This window comes from Anas platyrhynchos, chromosome Z (genome assembly GCF_047663525.1).
Source record: "Anas platyrhynchos isolate ZD024472 breed Pekin duck chromosome Z, IASCAAS_PekinDuck_T2T, whole genome shotgun sequence".
Lineage (NCBI taxonomy): Eukaryota > Metazoa > Chordata > Aves > Anseriformes > Anatidae > Anas > Anas platyrhynchos.
In genome coordinates, this window is record NC_092621.1 from 37,407,086 (window position 1) to 37,421,865 (window position 14,780).

The window sequence follows — 14,780 nt, forward strand, 5'->3', positions numbered from 1 at the left end:
ACATTTTCTTTAGGTAACAGGAGAAGGATTTCATGTACATAGGCCATGTCTCTAGAAAGAACTTCTTTTGTTTACTGACTTTCTTCTAAGAAAATACTTTATTTGTTCCATATTTTCATTAAAGAACAAGGCACTGCTCCTTTTCTTTCTAGGATTTGTTGTTAGTATGATGTCTTTTACCACATTAAATTCACAGCATCCAGCCTTCATGAATGTATAGATTCAGAAATTCCTGTCAGTATGAGGTGCGTTACAAAGTGTAGCCTCTTAGAAGCTGATAATAACAACAACAACAAAAAAAAGACTGTAGCATAAATTAGGAAATGACTTAAGGCAAGAGGTAGGGGGAGATTTCAAAGAAGTTAACTAAGCATCTGATTGTAATTATCTGTAGTTCTTGTATCTGAAATGATATACTTTTAGTGTTTGAAGCAGGAAAGGTCAATGATATTCCAATGAGATATGTGTCTTTAAAAAATAATAATAATAACCTGCAACATATTTTTATTGTGAAAATGAAATCTTTAGATCTGGAAGCAAATGCCTAAATTTGCAAGTGTGTAATTACAGCAACAGACAAAGTTTTCAGAAATGCAGGACTAATGCAGAAAGTATAACACACCATGTATTAGTCTAGTGTAAGGCTGTCATCAGTGGTCTATTACAGTTGTATCGGTCAGATGCTATTATTATAAAACATCTAAGATGGCTCTAGCAGAATTATATTGTGACATGTTTTTCTGGGAATTATGAGAAATGGGCATCTTTCTTTTCATGAAACTGAATATAGTTATATTTTTCTTGAGTTCCTTTTAGGAAAAAGTAAAGGCTTGCACTGCAGTCAAAGTCATTACTCTTTGAAACCAGTTATTTTCCACGATATGATTGTTTCATAACATAGGAATGTTAAAAAAAAAAAAAAAAGTTTAAACTGAGATTGCAGTGATGGTTTCTGTGCTAAAACTCTGCTACTGTGTACTGTGAAGTGACACCTTGCCTGTCTAGCAGCCTCTACTTGGAGAGCTTTTTGTGTTATCCTGTCTAGAGATGGTACAAGATAAGATCAATTGATGCATTTCTGTGAGTGCATGTGCTCTGCCAGATGGCAGAACTTCTTTTAGTGGCAGCTAAAAAGGCTTTTGCTTGTGTATTTATTTGTGTATGATAGGTTATACATAGAAGACAGTCCAGTAAAGTTGCTAGGAGCAAGTGCTTGCACTTGTAGCATAACTTGCCTTTATTGAGACACATATTTTGCTGCTGGCATGTCTGTCATGCCTCTTGATTGTTCTTTGTCTTTTTCTGTCCAGAGACAGTCCAGTGGTGAAAGGAAACTCTATTTTAGCCTTAACTGGTCTTGCAGTTGCTGTAGCCAAATATGAAAGCAGCCTTTCCTCAGACAATGAAGGAATGCCTGAGGTAAGTCAATCTGGGAAAGAAATTCTTAGTGGAATGTGATGAAGCAATATCACCAGGTGTGTTTGAGGGGATCGTAAGTGGTTATGAAGTCCTTCACACTTTGAAGGTCTAATTTCATCCTGTTCGGTGAATGTCATCTAGTAATTGCTGTGTGATCCATACAAAAGTAACTTGATTTCAGTCAGAGAAAGTAGGCACCTTCTCACAAGAAACACACTGGCTTTGACAGATCAGATAGAAATGTAGTGAGCACTGAAGCCCAGCCAGTTTCTTTACTTACCTTTTAATCTTATACCGCAGAGTGTTTTAGGGTGGCATAGTAAATATACTCACTGTTTTTGCATTAGCACAGTGTCTCATAAATTTACAGTAACTGTAAGGTGCCATCTTTTGGTAGCAGCAGTGGAACTATGCATTATTTATGAGTTACGTTTTTTTGTGACAGGATGAGTTGAGGTTGCTGATATTTTTTGCTTGTGAGAAGCAGCATAAGGCATGTTTTCTAACACCTATTATTGTTGGCCAAACCTGTAAAAGATTGTGTGGGGAAAAATAGTCTTGTTTTTTAAATGCCTTTTATCAGCTGCTGTGTGGTAGCTACCTTAGCAGAATTTAGGTTTTCCTGTCAGATTTCAATAGATTAAAATACTTAGTCTAGATATCCTTGGCAAGTGTTTCACTTTGCAACCAAACTATAGTTACTCAGATAGCCGTGCTCAGTTTCTGTGCCTACATTAAATTTATATTTTGGGCCAAAAGGATTCATAAAAGCTGTAACTTACTAAAAAGATTAAAGAATTCAGAGTTGTTAATGGAACATGTTTTGCGTTTTTTTTTTCTTTTCCTTCTGTTATTGTGAGGCTCTCTGACAGCTGTCATTTTCTTTAACTGAATAATCTGATCAAAAGTAGTGTCTGGAGGGTCAGAGTTGTCAAATCATGCTAATTTCTGTGCCTAGGGATAGTAAGATCTCATTCTGGATGGATCATAAGTGGAACATCAGCTGCTGAACTTCTATTTGGGTAAAGCCTGATTTAAGAAAAAATAACAATGAACATTTGGGTTTGTTTGTTTTTTGCAGACCGAACCTGATTTTCTTCCTACACAACAGTGGATTTATATGGTTATAGAGACCCTCTTTAGTATTGTGAATAGCCGCTATCAGGCTAAAGGACAAGTCTTCCCATGGTTCTACCAGGTATGTGCTATGGTATTAAAGATGGGAGCATATACCTGCATTTTATACCTCAAATACTTAGTCTGGAGTTCTCTGGTTCTGTTTGCCCAGTAGTAGCTGTAATATAGAATATTTGTTTTTCTTTCCTTTCGTTACTTTTGCATTGGGTTTTTGTCCTAATTACCGAGGTAATAAAAATTATATGAGAAGATAATACCACATAAATGAAGGAATTTTAAAAAAACAAACACAACAGAATGTTCTACAAACAACCTTCTAACAGGAACAGACTCTTCTCATACAATATCAAATTCTTGAGTGATTCTGAGAGTATGCCTTAGGGCTCTGAAGTTTAGACTTTCTCAAAATCTAATAGTTACAGAGCCAGTGATTCTCATCTTACAATACCACTTGAACCCCTGAGGACTAGTACAAATTGTCATAAGTGCTTGCTGTGTGATAACTGGCCTGAAATTCTCAAGCAATAGAAGTATCAGGCAGTTTTTAAATAGGACGTGGAGATACTTCTAAAAGCCTGTTACAGATTTTAAAGAATAGGTATCGCTAACTCTTGACTGTGGTCAAGATGACCAGATTGGAAATTTTTTGTATTGCGGATACAGGAGGGGGGGTATGTGTCCTACAAGAACAAATACGAGCCAGCTAAAGTATCTTGATGTTTTCTAACCTGAACATTATTAAATGCATTCATGAACTGCCGTTAGTCCAGTCAGTGAGATGTTGGTATCTCCAAAGTCAAATCACTAAATCAAATGGAGTGTTAAATAAATGCTAGACTGGCTGGATGCAAAAAGATTGAAGTACTTGGTTGGCTTTAGCAGTTTTTGCTGATTTTTTTTTTATGACTTTTGTCTTTGGAAGCAATGTTGTTTAAAAAAGGTGTTTGTGAGATGGAACTGTGTGGTTCATATTTCATTTCTAAACTCCATTCTGTTTAAAAAGTAAATACATCCAAAAAATACTGTGCTTGTAGAATTCTAAGGCACACAACGGAAATCATGGCCCCACAGAGTACGTTGCACCCTGATGGGAATTTTTATCTTTTCAGAGCTGCATATTCAGGAAGGTAAATGTAGATTAGGCTGTTACTTGTAATCAGTCTTTCGCTTCATAAATAGACGTATCTATAGATTTTAGCTTTTACAATGGAAATAAAATAAAAAACTTTGTAAGGGATCTGTCTTCTAGAAAGCATCTCTGCTGGTAATCTTGCAAGATCTAGTGTTTATTCATTCTAGGTATGATGCTTCTAAAGAAGTGTATTTTCCAGCTCACTGAATGTGTTACAATTACGGAATTACCTTGACATTGTGGCTGGCTTCTGTTTGCCCTTTTGATCACGCACCTGAATATTTTAGAATGGAAGCAGAAGACTTTAGCAGATGAGCTTACTCATGTGTAGTATAGTTATTAAATTCCAGTTTTTGTCTGTTTTATCCTTTGTTTACAACTTCATATTTTGCAATCTCATTTATACTTAGGAGTTATATTCAGTTACACTCGTTTAATTACCTATTCAGTTACAATAAATATAAACAGTCTGCAGGGTAAGGCAAAGAAAAAAGGTATGTTTGGCAATGCCATGAAATAATGTTTATTGCCAGATTGCAATACCTCTGTGCTGACATTTGCTGTATGGGTATTTATTTTAAATTCACGAGTTGCTGAATGTTTCTACCAGGAAATGAGTTTTATATCCTTTACAAAGAGGAAAAGGAAAAAACAAATCTTTTAAAAATCTTTTTCTAGAAATCCTATTCTGGTGAAAATACTGCTAGTGCTATAGCTCGTTCCTGTGCAGCCGTTGCTTTGTCTCTCCTGGTACCGGTTATCATTGTATCATGCAAGGAGAAGGTTGAGGAAGTCCTGAATATGCTGACTGCCAGGTTACCTGGGAAGCCAAATGCTGATGAGTCTCAAGCTGTTCAAATCCATGTCGGCCTTGCTTTGGGGATGTTTATCTCACGTTTGTGTGAAGAAAAAGTCAGGTAAGAATTACTGCATGTAATGTAGGCATGCAAATAACTTACCACTTTATTCCTGCAAATAGCTTCTATGGTTTAGGGAATAAAGTGTTCAGAAGTCATAGGCAAAAATGATTCTTGAGGTGTTTCGCAAATTTTTTACAAGGTGTCTTTTATTACAGTAGCCTTTTCTCCCCCTCTATGTTCTATATATTTTGCCATTTCTTCAGGGTGTTTGATTAATTTTCATGATACCCTACAGTGCATGTGCAACCTGGAATTTGACTGATTAAGTCTTTAAAGAGGACTAGGTGCCCTAGGAAACTTAATTGTAAAATAATTCACAATTCTCACCTCACAATTCTCACAATTTCTAAGTGGTGTTCTGCACACTGGATAGTGTCCACTTGCATCATGTGAATTACCTATATGGAGACAGAGTGCTTAATTTCTATTTTGGGTATTGTACCAAAAATGGGTGCCAATTAAGATCTGAGTATGTTTTTGTATTATTTGCGTAATTACATTGGTATGTTCATGTGAAAGTGACATAAATGGCCAGTCATATAGTCACTGCTTACAGGCCAGTGTGAGAACCTGTTACAGCAAGAAAAGAACAGTATTTAGTGGCTTATTCAGTCTTATCAGGATGTTTAATGTCCTATGTGATTTGAAGAGCACAGCTGTGTTTTGATTTTTTTCTTTCTTTTTTTTTTGTTTTGTTTTTGTAGTGAGGTACCTGGTCAGCAGATGAACTTAGTTCTAATGAAGTCGCTGAATGCGCTGGAGGAGTGTTGCTTTGACTCCAGTCTGGAGTACAAGTGAGTTTCTTTCATTACTGATGACGCTTTGTCATTTTTTTTCAGCTCCGTTGTTTTCATTCAAGCTTTTTTTCCTAAATTTTACAGAGAAGAGTATAACAATATGTTAAGGAAATAGCCTGTTCTGAATACTTCCCTAGAATCATGGAGTCATGCAGTCTGGCAAGGACCTTGGGAGGTCACATCCCTTCCTGAAACAGGCTCAGCTTTGGGGTTGTACTACATTACCCAAGGCTTTACACTGTGAGGACATGAAACCCCGAGGCCACAGAGGCCCGACCTGCCTGGGCCCTGACCCCATGGCTGGGCTGTCCTGGTGGCGAAAATGCTTCTCCTCACCTTTAGCCTGAGCCTCTGTGCCTCAGCCCATGCCTGGCTTCCTGCCACACACCACTGGACAGAGCTGTAAACGTGGAAGACTTTTGCCAAACTTGGCATTTGTCAACTTTTAAACTGCTGTTCTAAAGCAAGAGCCTCTCCAGCAGGATGATAAGTACAGCTGACTGCAGGACGTATGCCGTTCATTGACCTTATGTGAGAGTTTCACCTGTACTCAATTGGTGATGATTTTTTTTTTTTAATAGATTGCAAGCTTTTTGAGAGTTCATGTTGTAAAAATGAGGGAGGGCACCATTTCCATTTTTTCTAAATGCCAGCACTAATCTTTTCCTCTCCTGCGGCTGCTCCGTCATGTTCAGTATGGCTCTGGGAGAGGTGACAGACTCCTGGGGCCAATTTGTCATCCTGCCACAGTGCAGACAAGGTTTCTGCATCCCTGCCCTGCCACTGCAATGTCGCAGGCAGTGTCACACTGTCTCACGCTGACATCTGGCAGAAAGCGAGCCCCCCACCCACCCTGTGCCCTTCCCTGTGTGCCTTCCACTCGCCCACCCTGGTTGCACACATGGCTGTGAATGTCAGGGCGATGCTCAGGCTCTACAGTAATTTTTTGAGAATTGGCATACCTCCTGATTGTTTCAGAAAACATACATGTCTACCCAATAATATGCTTCTCCAGGGTGTTAAGTGAGACATCTCACATGTTGGAGGGCATTACTCAGAAAGAGGCTTTTTCTGTTTTGTTTTTTTTATCCTGCCTTGACTTTTTGGCTAATAAAGAGGCTTACCAATGTGTGTACTATGCAGAGTGGATCTCATACAACCATGCTTCACTGATCATGTCAGTCTTGATAGGAATGTTGTTTATACATATTATTTTCTCTGTTCTATTTAGGAGAATTCTCTCTCTCTCTCTCTCTCTCTCTTTTTTTTTTTTTTAATGTGGTGACAGAAATAATGTAAACAGGCCTGTTTTCAATAAATACTAAGCAATAAGAATGTTTTTCCCTGAGACGGTGATTTAGCATGGTGGGAGTCCACTTATGATCTGTAAGAATCTGTGTCAAGTCTGTGTTAAGTTACATAAAATACTCTAGAAAGTTTCTTGTCTGGAAAAGGTCATTGTGGGAAGACTGCTTATAAACCACTACTCCTAATTGTCTTCAACAACACAGGGGAGAAAATAATGATGGTAGTCATAATCTTTTAAAGCAGAAAAAACATTTCAAATCATTTCAAGTGGTTAAGTGTATATTAATATGATGCATCTTCAATTTTTGTGTGAAACTGAGTTTCTGAGATTGCAGAACCTTAGGGACTGCAGTTGCTCCTGATTCTAAATGGAAGGCACTCAGACATTATTGAGAGATCTGGGAGGGGACTGTTAATCTGCTCGTATGTTACACAGAAACAGAAATAAGGATGTTTAAAAAATACACTGATATTTCCTTGTAAGCATGTATGGAAAATATGCATGATGAATTACTTTTACACGCTTAATTCTTTATGCTACTAGGTTTTGTCAGAGTTATTTATTACGGAAGCCATATAACAGCTCATTTTTCTCTCCAAACCTATTTTATGTAAAGGCAGATAGAAGCAAGTGCAGTTCGGCGAGCAAGTACATTCATGACTGTTAACTTTTCCTTTTATTCATGTAGATCATATTGAATGGATTTGCTCACATCAGCCTTCATGTTGTGGGGGTTGGAGGGAAATCCAAGCTAGGTTTCCAATTGTAGCAGTACAGCATATAGGTAACAAACTTAACAGTACATACAGCCCCTGTATTGGCCAGCTGTCTCTTCTCCAAAGAAAAACATGTTGCAGTGAAAATTGACCTAATGCTGTTGTTTGAAGTGTTCGCTTGTGCAAAGCTTTTGAGAATCATGGAGAGCAGTTGCGTTTTCTGGCTTGTCTTGCTATTTCGTATATTAAGGATGAATTCTACAAGATCATTGCAGATGTGTCGTCTTGTATAAATTTGTTACCAGGTAGAATTAGCTTGTATCTGCAAGAATAAATATTGGAGAAGTATGGAGTAATTAATAGATGCTGAAGCTTACATGTTGAGTAAAGATGTAGTAAAGAGCAGATTATTATGAAGCTTGAAATGCATAGTAATCTTCCTTTAAATTGCTGGGCAGAGCATTTGACTTTTTGTGGAGCTTTTCACAAGGTCAGTAACTGATTTGGATATGAGGTATTTTCAATCAAAACCATCATAAAACTTTTCTTAACTGTACCTTCAGAAAACTGTTAAACTCCACAGACCTTAGTAATAGGATTTAGGCCTTAAAAATTGTCAGTTTTGCTTCATCCTAAAATATAAACCTTTTATTTTATTTCACGATTTATTCATGAATTCTTTCATTCTGTGGCATGATAGTGTCATGTGCTGTACATTGCCAGGTTACCTTACTGAGATAAGTGACAATGAATTCAAAGATGGGTGATGACAAGACAGCAGTACTGAGTGCCTGATAGACTGGCAGTGAAACATTTAGAACATGTTGGGAAATCTGAGATAACATGCGGATGAAGCGTGCTTAAATGTTAATTTTATGTAGATCACAAACAAGATGGCAAAGTGAAAGAGAGTGGTGGGGAGACGGCCCTCAAGTTTAATGTTGTGAAAAAAAGTGTTCAGAGCAGCAAAGGTATGGCTAATATACATATTATGTATACGTGTGTGTGTGTGTATATATATAATGTGGGTTTTTTCCTTCTCTTTAAGCACCGGATGTATTTTGGGAGTAGGACTTGTTCTTTCCCTTATGAGTTACAGCAGCCAAACAGAATCACGAGTGCATGTTTCTGCTTCACTGCGAAAACTCTGCAAATACCTGGAAAACAGTGAGGACCAGAGCAGATCGGTCCAGGAGGTATGATCTGTTTTATCACAGATTTTAAATCTTCCTTTTTCTTTGTTGGCTGCCTTTAATAATTCAACTTTTTACCGAAGTTTTATACCTGTAGTACTGGAATAACTGATGTATAATATTTCTTTCTCAATATCAAAGCTATGGAAAGGTGTGCAGAGAAAAAGGATCCTGGCTTGTGTCAGGAATAGCATAGCCAGTAGGACCAGGGAAGTAATCATTACCCTGTACACAGCTCTGGTGAGCCTACACCTCAAGGACGGTATTCAGTTTTGGGCCCCTCACTACAAGAAGGACATCGAGGCCCTGGAGCATGTCCATCGAGGCCCTGGAGCATGTCCAGAGAAGGGCTACAAACCTGGTGAAGAGCACAAGTCCTGTGAGAGCAGCTGAGGGAGCTGGGGTTGTTTAGTCTGGAGAAGAGGAGGCTCATTGCTCTGTACAGCTACCTGAAAGGAAGGTGTGGGGAGCTGGGGATCAGCCTCTTCTCGCAGGTAACTAGTGATAGGACTAGAGGGAATGGCCTCAAGTTGCACCACGGGAGGTTCAGGCTGGAAGTGAGGAGACTTTTCTTCTCAAAAAGAGCAGTCAGGCACTGGAATGGGTTGCCCAGGGAAGTGGTGGAGTCACCGTCCCTGGGGTTGTTCAAGGAAAGGTTGGACACGATGCTTAGGGACATGGTTTAGTGGCTGACATTGGTAGTAGGGTAATAGTTGGACCATACTATTCTAGAGGTCTATTCCAATGTTCATGATTCTATGTTTCTATCAGGCTGTTTTTATATCTGTTAAAAAATATATAAATAAATAAATAAAAACCAAAAAACATCAATCACTTGTAATGCTGTGCAAACATTAAGAAATTTCCCAAAAAGGTTAAAAGATAGCTACAAGCAAGCAGACAGCAGTATGATTTCTGCTTCCTACTTTGAAAGCTGATGTCACAAACTAATGTGAGTCTTGAGCTTGTGAAAGCTGCTATGGTTCCATTTGCTGATCTCTTTATAACTGTTTTGAAGACTTAAAAAAACAGAGCTGTGCTAAATTTGAGCATGCTTTCCGATTTAACTGTGAGTTGGAGGTACCCAACTTTACATTAGCCAGACGTAAAAAACAGTTAAAACAGTAGGAATGTAGTTTTCTTCCCTCTCTTTTCTGTTGTCATAAGGAGCTATAAACAAGATGGATAGAAGTAAAGAGGGACCTTCTCCACCGTTATGAGGCATCACACACAAGCTCATTTTTTCCATTTTGACATGACGCAAGCTTACATGTGCTGACCATGGACTAATACAGCAACATTCATTATTTCAGCATGGTCTGAGCATGAATGAGTCTGTAACGTTGCTGAGGTAGAACTTGAGAAGGAAGGCTGATGAAATGGGATACGTTTACAACAGAAATCAAGAATCAGGATAAGCAGGTTTTTTACAACCAAACCAAAACAAAAAACTGCGCCTGTCATATGCAAGAGTTAGAGGTCGGTAGTATTCTTCTCGTATCCTTCTTAGTACTGCTCTGAAAGCTTGTTCTTTATTAAAGCTCTTCATGGTGTTCCTGCGCTGCCCATGGCAGGGGTATTGGAACTAGATGATACTTAAGGTCCCTTCCAACGCCAGCCATTCTATGGTTCTAAGATTATGGAGTTAACTTCTTTTGGCATTACATGTGTATTGAGGATTAGCCCTGTTCAGTTTATGGATCGTGCATTAAAGTGACTTAGAGCTGTGAAATCGTTTATCTCTCCCAAGAGACCTCATAGTGTTTTACTGAATTTAAACTGGGTAATAAGAAACTTCTGGGATGAAATGTAGCAGCTGTTCACTAACCACTAGCATGAATTAGTTTGCAATGAGATTCCAAACTTACCTTTATCAATTAAAATCATATAAGGCATTGCATAGATAATCACATCAGTAGAAGTTGGCCAGCACCCTAGGATGAATACTACTGTATTTACGAAATGCACTAGAGGCTCTTTCAGAGCTATAAAAGGCTGGCATATAATCCTCTATCTGAGAAGTAGATTTGGCCTACTTCAGCAAGAGCAGGCCAAACCTGGGCGTTACTGCTTTGAGGTCAAATTGTTGCCAGCCCTGTCCAGTAGGCAGGAGCTCTCTAATTTCTGTAGTCATCTGTTGTTCTGTTGCTTTGCTTTGGTACAAAGGAGGTTGACACAGCTGCCTTGTTGAAAGTTCAGACTTCATTTCTTTTCTTTCCACATCTAAGGCTAAAGAGCAGAAAAATAGTGTCACCTGTGTTCCTTACACAAGGCTGTTGTCATAGTAGAACAGTTGCCCATGCACCGTGTATGTGCTTCTCTTCCTGAATGTAGCTCTGATGGGATCACAGCGTGCTGTGAGTGCTCAAATAGTTAATGATCAGATATTTGCATGGAGAAAAATAACTACGTTTGCATGGAAGGTCAGAAGTTTGCCCTACAGAAACAACATCAGAATTACTTCCACACTTTAGGTATATTCACTTAATGGCATGAACTAAGAATCTTTCTTAAATCTCTGAAAGTATAAATTGAAAATGACATGACTTTTTTGTCATGCCTGTGTATTGTTCCATTGTTCATGAAAGATTTTTTTGTGATATCTTACATTTCCTAGAAGTTAGTTTTCTTTTCAATTATGCTATATGTGGCATTTTGAAATTTTATTTCTGTTACACAAATTACCCATGATTCTGATGAGACAGTAAAACCACCATTCCTTTTTTTGTGCCTATGGAGTTGTCAAATGAAGAGTGTAGACTTCATAGTAGCTTACAGGAGGAAATGGTACAAAGCCTAGAGTGATATTTGTGAGTTTCTGGCACTGATTGATTGTAAGGGTTTAAGGGCTTGTGTCTTAACTTCCGCAGGCCCTGTTATCCCAGGTATTTTTCAAACTACCTCTGGGCAACAGCCATAACAGACAACAGCAGACAGATTTATAAAACTTTTTGCTTACAACAAAGAATTTAGTCTGTATTGTAAAATAATTCAATATATTCAAAATAATTAAAAAAAAAAATCAAAATAATAGTAAAGTGCAACATTTCACCAGAAAAACAGTATGTACAAATAAAAAAAATAAAAAAAAGTAAAAGCAGGTGTGACCAAGGCACACAATAACAAATGTTGGAGCGGCAGCAGCATATACTGTTTGAGCTCCTGTACAAGAATTCATTATAAGGTTTTACTGTGGTAGTAACCATGTAGTATAAATCCTCACTGAGGAAGTAAGTGTAGAAAGCCTCCTTGTTGTTTTTTGCTTGGTTGTTCTGTCTTTGTTTTGTTTCTTCTTTATTTTGTGGGATTACTCAGTGAACCTTGTAAGTGAGATGTGTTGGAGCTGGACACAGTGAGGTTATGGCAGAATTGCAAGCTATGAAAAATGTTCTTTGGCTTCTAATCTTTGCACTGAATTTGAATAGTACCACATAACAGAATATACTAATGTGTTTTTTTCAGGTACTTTCCTATTCTGTTGCCTGTTCCTGTGTCTCTGCGTTCAGTGTTGGAATCATAGAAGCAGCGGAGGCTGAGGACGCTATGAACAAGCTGCGGACCCTAGTGGAAGACAATCAGCAGGTGAAGATTCAGAGTTTATATGTTTTTATATGTTTGATTGCATTTAAAAGGGAGGTGGTTGGTATTTCTGAGTTCTTGATGTCTTTAGTCCCTATATCCCATCTGTTCTAGTCTTTCGTAACATTTATCTTTAAATAATTTTTCTTGATAGATTAACATATCTTCTGTGCTCTTCTGATTTCCTGACAGTGCATCATAACCACAGCCACAACTTCTTCCAGGTGTCTCCTTTATCCCTCAGTGTTCTAGAGTTACCCTCTAAAAATGCACAGAATAATCTCTTTATTCCAGTACTTGTTCATTGTTGGTTTGTTTGCTTTTTGTTTTAAACGCTTGCCAGAAAAGGAAAAAAGGAAAAAGAAAAAACATTTAGAGTTAAAGCCTGCTATTACACTAATCATCTGTTTAGTATGTTCATCTGTAAAATAAGTCAAAACAAACTATTTTAGTAGCTCCTTTTCACTGTTGTATCTGAAAGTGTGCTCTACAGTAAAGGTTCCAGAGCAAACTATGTGCCAAAGATCAGTATCTAATCTCAGAAAATCCCGTGTCACTTGACAGGAGAAAGCACTTGAAATAAGGAACCTCTGGAGTTCTAGACAAATATGTGACTTCTATAAGTCTGTGACTCCTATAAGGAATAATAAATACTTAAGCAGTATTTCAGTAGTAAATATTGAACAGAATACAGAATTCTTTGGAAGATCTGTTTTTTTAATATGTGTCTTTCTCACCTTACAGACATCCGCTTTTGCTTTAGCTCTAGGTACAATTGTTCACGGTTTGTCAGTTTGTGGTCACGGGAAAGCTGAAGACCTGCGTAACAAACTAATGCCAGCCTGGATAAAAACTTTGATTGCAGAGGTAAAGGAGTTTACATCCTAGGGTTTTGGGGAATTTTAACTGTAGGGACATAATTTGCCTCACTTCTACTGGACCAATGCTAGGAAAATTTAGGACCGAATAGGGATACACTATTTCATTGATATTTGGAAGCAAAAATATGATGTTAGGCTGTTCACTACAGAAGAAAAGCCCTGTTTCACTTCTACCTGTTTGCTTTATGGGAAGTGCTTATTTCCATGAGATCTTGGAGATTTCTGAAATCTTTCTTTTATTAAGAAAGTCTGAGAGATTTGGGGATATTCAGCCAGAAGAAGAGGAGGCTCCAGGGAGAGACCTTACTGCAGCCTTTCAATACTTATAAGAGTCTCATTAAAGAGACAGAGGGCAACTTTTTATGTGGTCAGATAAATGACAGGACAAGAGGGAATGGTTTTAAACTAAAAGAGTGGAAATTCTTCACTGTGAGGGTGGTGAGGCACTGGAACAGGTTGCCCAGAGAAGTTGTGGATGCAGCATCCCTGCCCATGGTAACGTGTTAGAACTAGATGGCCTTTAAAGTCCCTTCCAACCCAAGCCACTCTGTGATTCTGTGATTGGAGATTGGTACGTTTTTACTAACTTGGAACAACATCCAGGAGTAAAATATAGGTTATTAAATCAAGATACTTTGTGAAACTAGGTGCTACTTAACAGAAAATGGACTATCAGAATGGTGACTATAGTGTCTCAGTTGTTTTAAGTTTACTCTCCTAAATTGTTGTTTTAGAAGTAATAAATTGTCAGTACTATTTTTCATAGTCAGTACTATTTTTACTGTTTTTATGTTATGGTAATTGCTATGTCTATACTGAAGGAATGCAGTGACTGCAATGTGGTTTTTAGACTGAATTAACAGTATTAGGTGTAGCTGAACAGTTCCGGGTTGACTGAAGGCACCACTCATCATTGCTGCTATTACTGAGTAGTGGGGGGAGTAAGATGTATCCATTCACTCTGCTTGCTGCTCTGTGTCAATAATTTTAATTTGTCTCATTATTAAAACATTTGTGTTTTTGAAAACAAACTCTAAACTTGAACAGTAAGATGAGTAAATATCAAAAAGTATTTTAGAGTTGAATCACATTGGCATATTTTGTGGCATACAGGCAGTTACAGAAGAAAGTGCTTTGTAAGAAATGTGTAATAATTTTAGATGGGGGGGGGAGGGGAGGAAGGGAGAAGGTCTCCATATTCAGCAAGGTTTCTCTTATTCAGCGAGAGATGGAATGTAGTTCTCCATCATGCTGGAGTCTGACCTGAAAAGGTTGTTGGGATGGAGGGTATAGAAGAGATAACAATTGTGATTTTTTAAGTTGAAAGAGAAGCCCTTTTGTTTAAGTGAAACATCTGTTGTGCTACAGATGCAACTGTAGTGCTGTGTGGTCCCAGTGATTCATTGATCCTGAACTACATTTCCAGGGCTCTCCAACAATGCAGCGTCTGGCAGCTGTCAATGGGCTGGTTGCACTGGTTGGTTCTGAAGGCGGCATGATACAGGTGAGAACGTGCAAGCAGATGATACTTTTATAGCTCTCCTAGAAATCTGACAAGAAGGCAAGATAGTGATGCCTTGAACAAAGACTCTGCTGAATCTCTGTAGTGCTTAAATTATGCTTGCTTGAGCAACTTTGAAATGTTGGTATGTATAAAAATAATAAGAAAACCTTGAGCGTTGTGTATGCACAAATAG

At 38.1% G+C, this 14,780-nt stretch overlaps 1 protein-coding gene across 3 annotated transcripts in view; it reads left to right on the forward strand.

Moving 5' to 3' along the window:
- The window catches only part of FOCAD (focadhesin), a 117,519-nt gene that overhangs the window by 86,249 nt on the left and 16,490 nt on the right, over positions 1-14,780 (forward strand). For all 3 annotated transcript variants that reach the window (XM_038170177.2, XM_038170179.2, XM_038170178.2), the window contains 8 exons: positions 1,311-1,419; positions 2,501-2,617; positions 4,367-4,605; positions 5,313-5,402; positions 8,479-8,626; positions 12,086-12,205; positions 12,947-13,069; positions 14,510-14,587. In XM_038170177.2, coding sequence (XP_038026105.1) covers positions 1,311-1,419; positions 2,501-2,617; positions 4,367-4,605; positions 5,313-5,402; positions 8,479-8,626; positions 12,086-12,205; positions 12,947-13,069; positions 14,510-14,587 — 1,024 coding nt within the window. The remainder of the gene's footprint in view (positions 1-1,310; positions 1,420-2,500; positions 2,618-4,366; positions 4,606-5,312; positions 5,403-8,478; positions 8,627-12,085; positions 12,206-12,946; positions 13,070-14,509; positions 14,588-14,780) is intronic.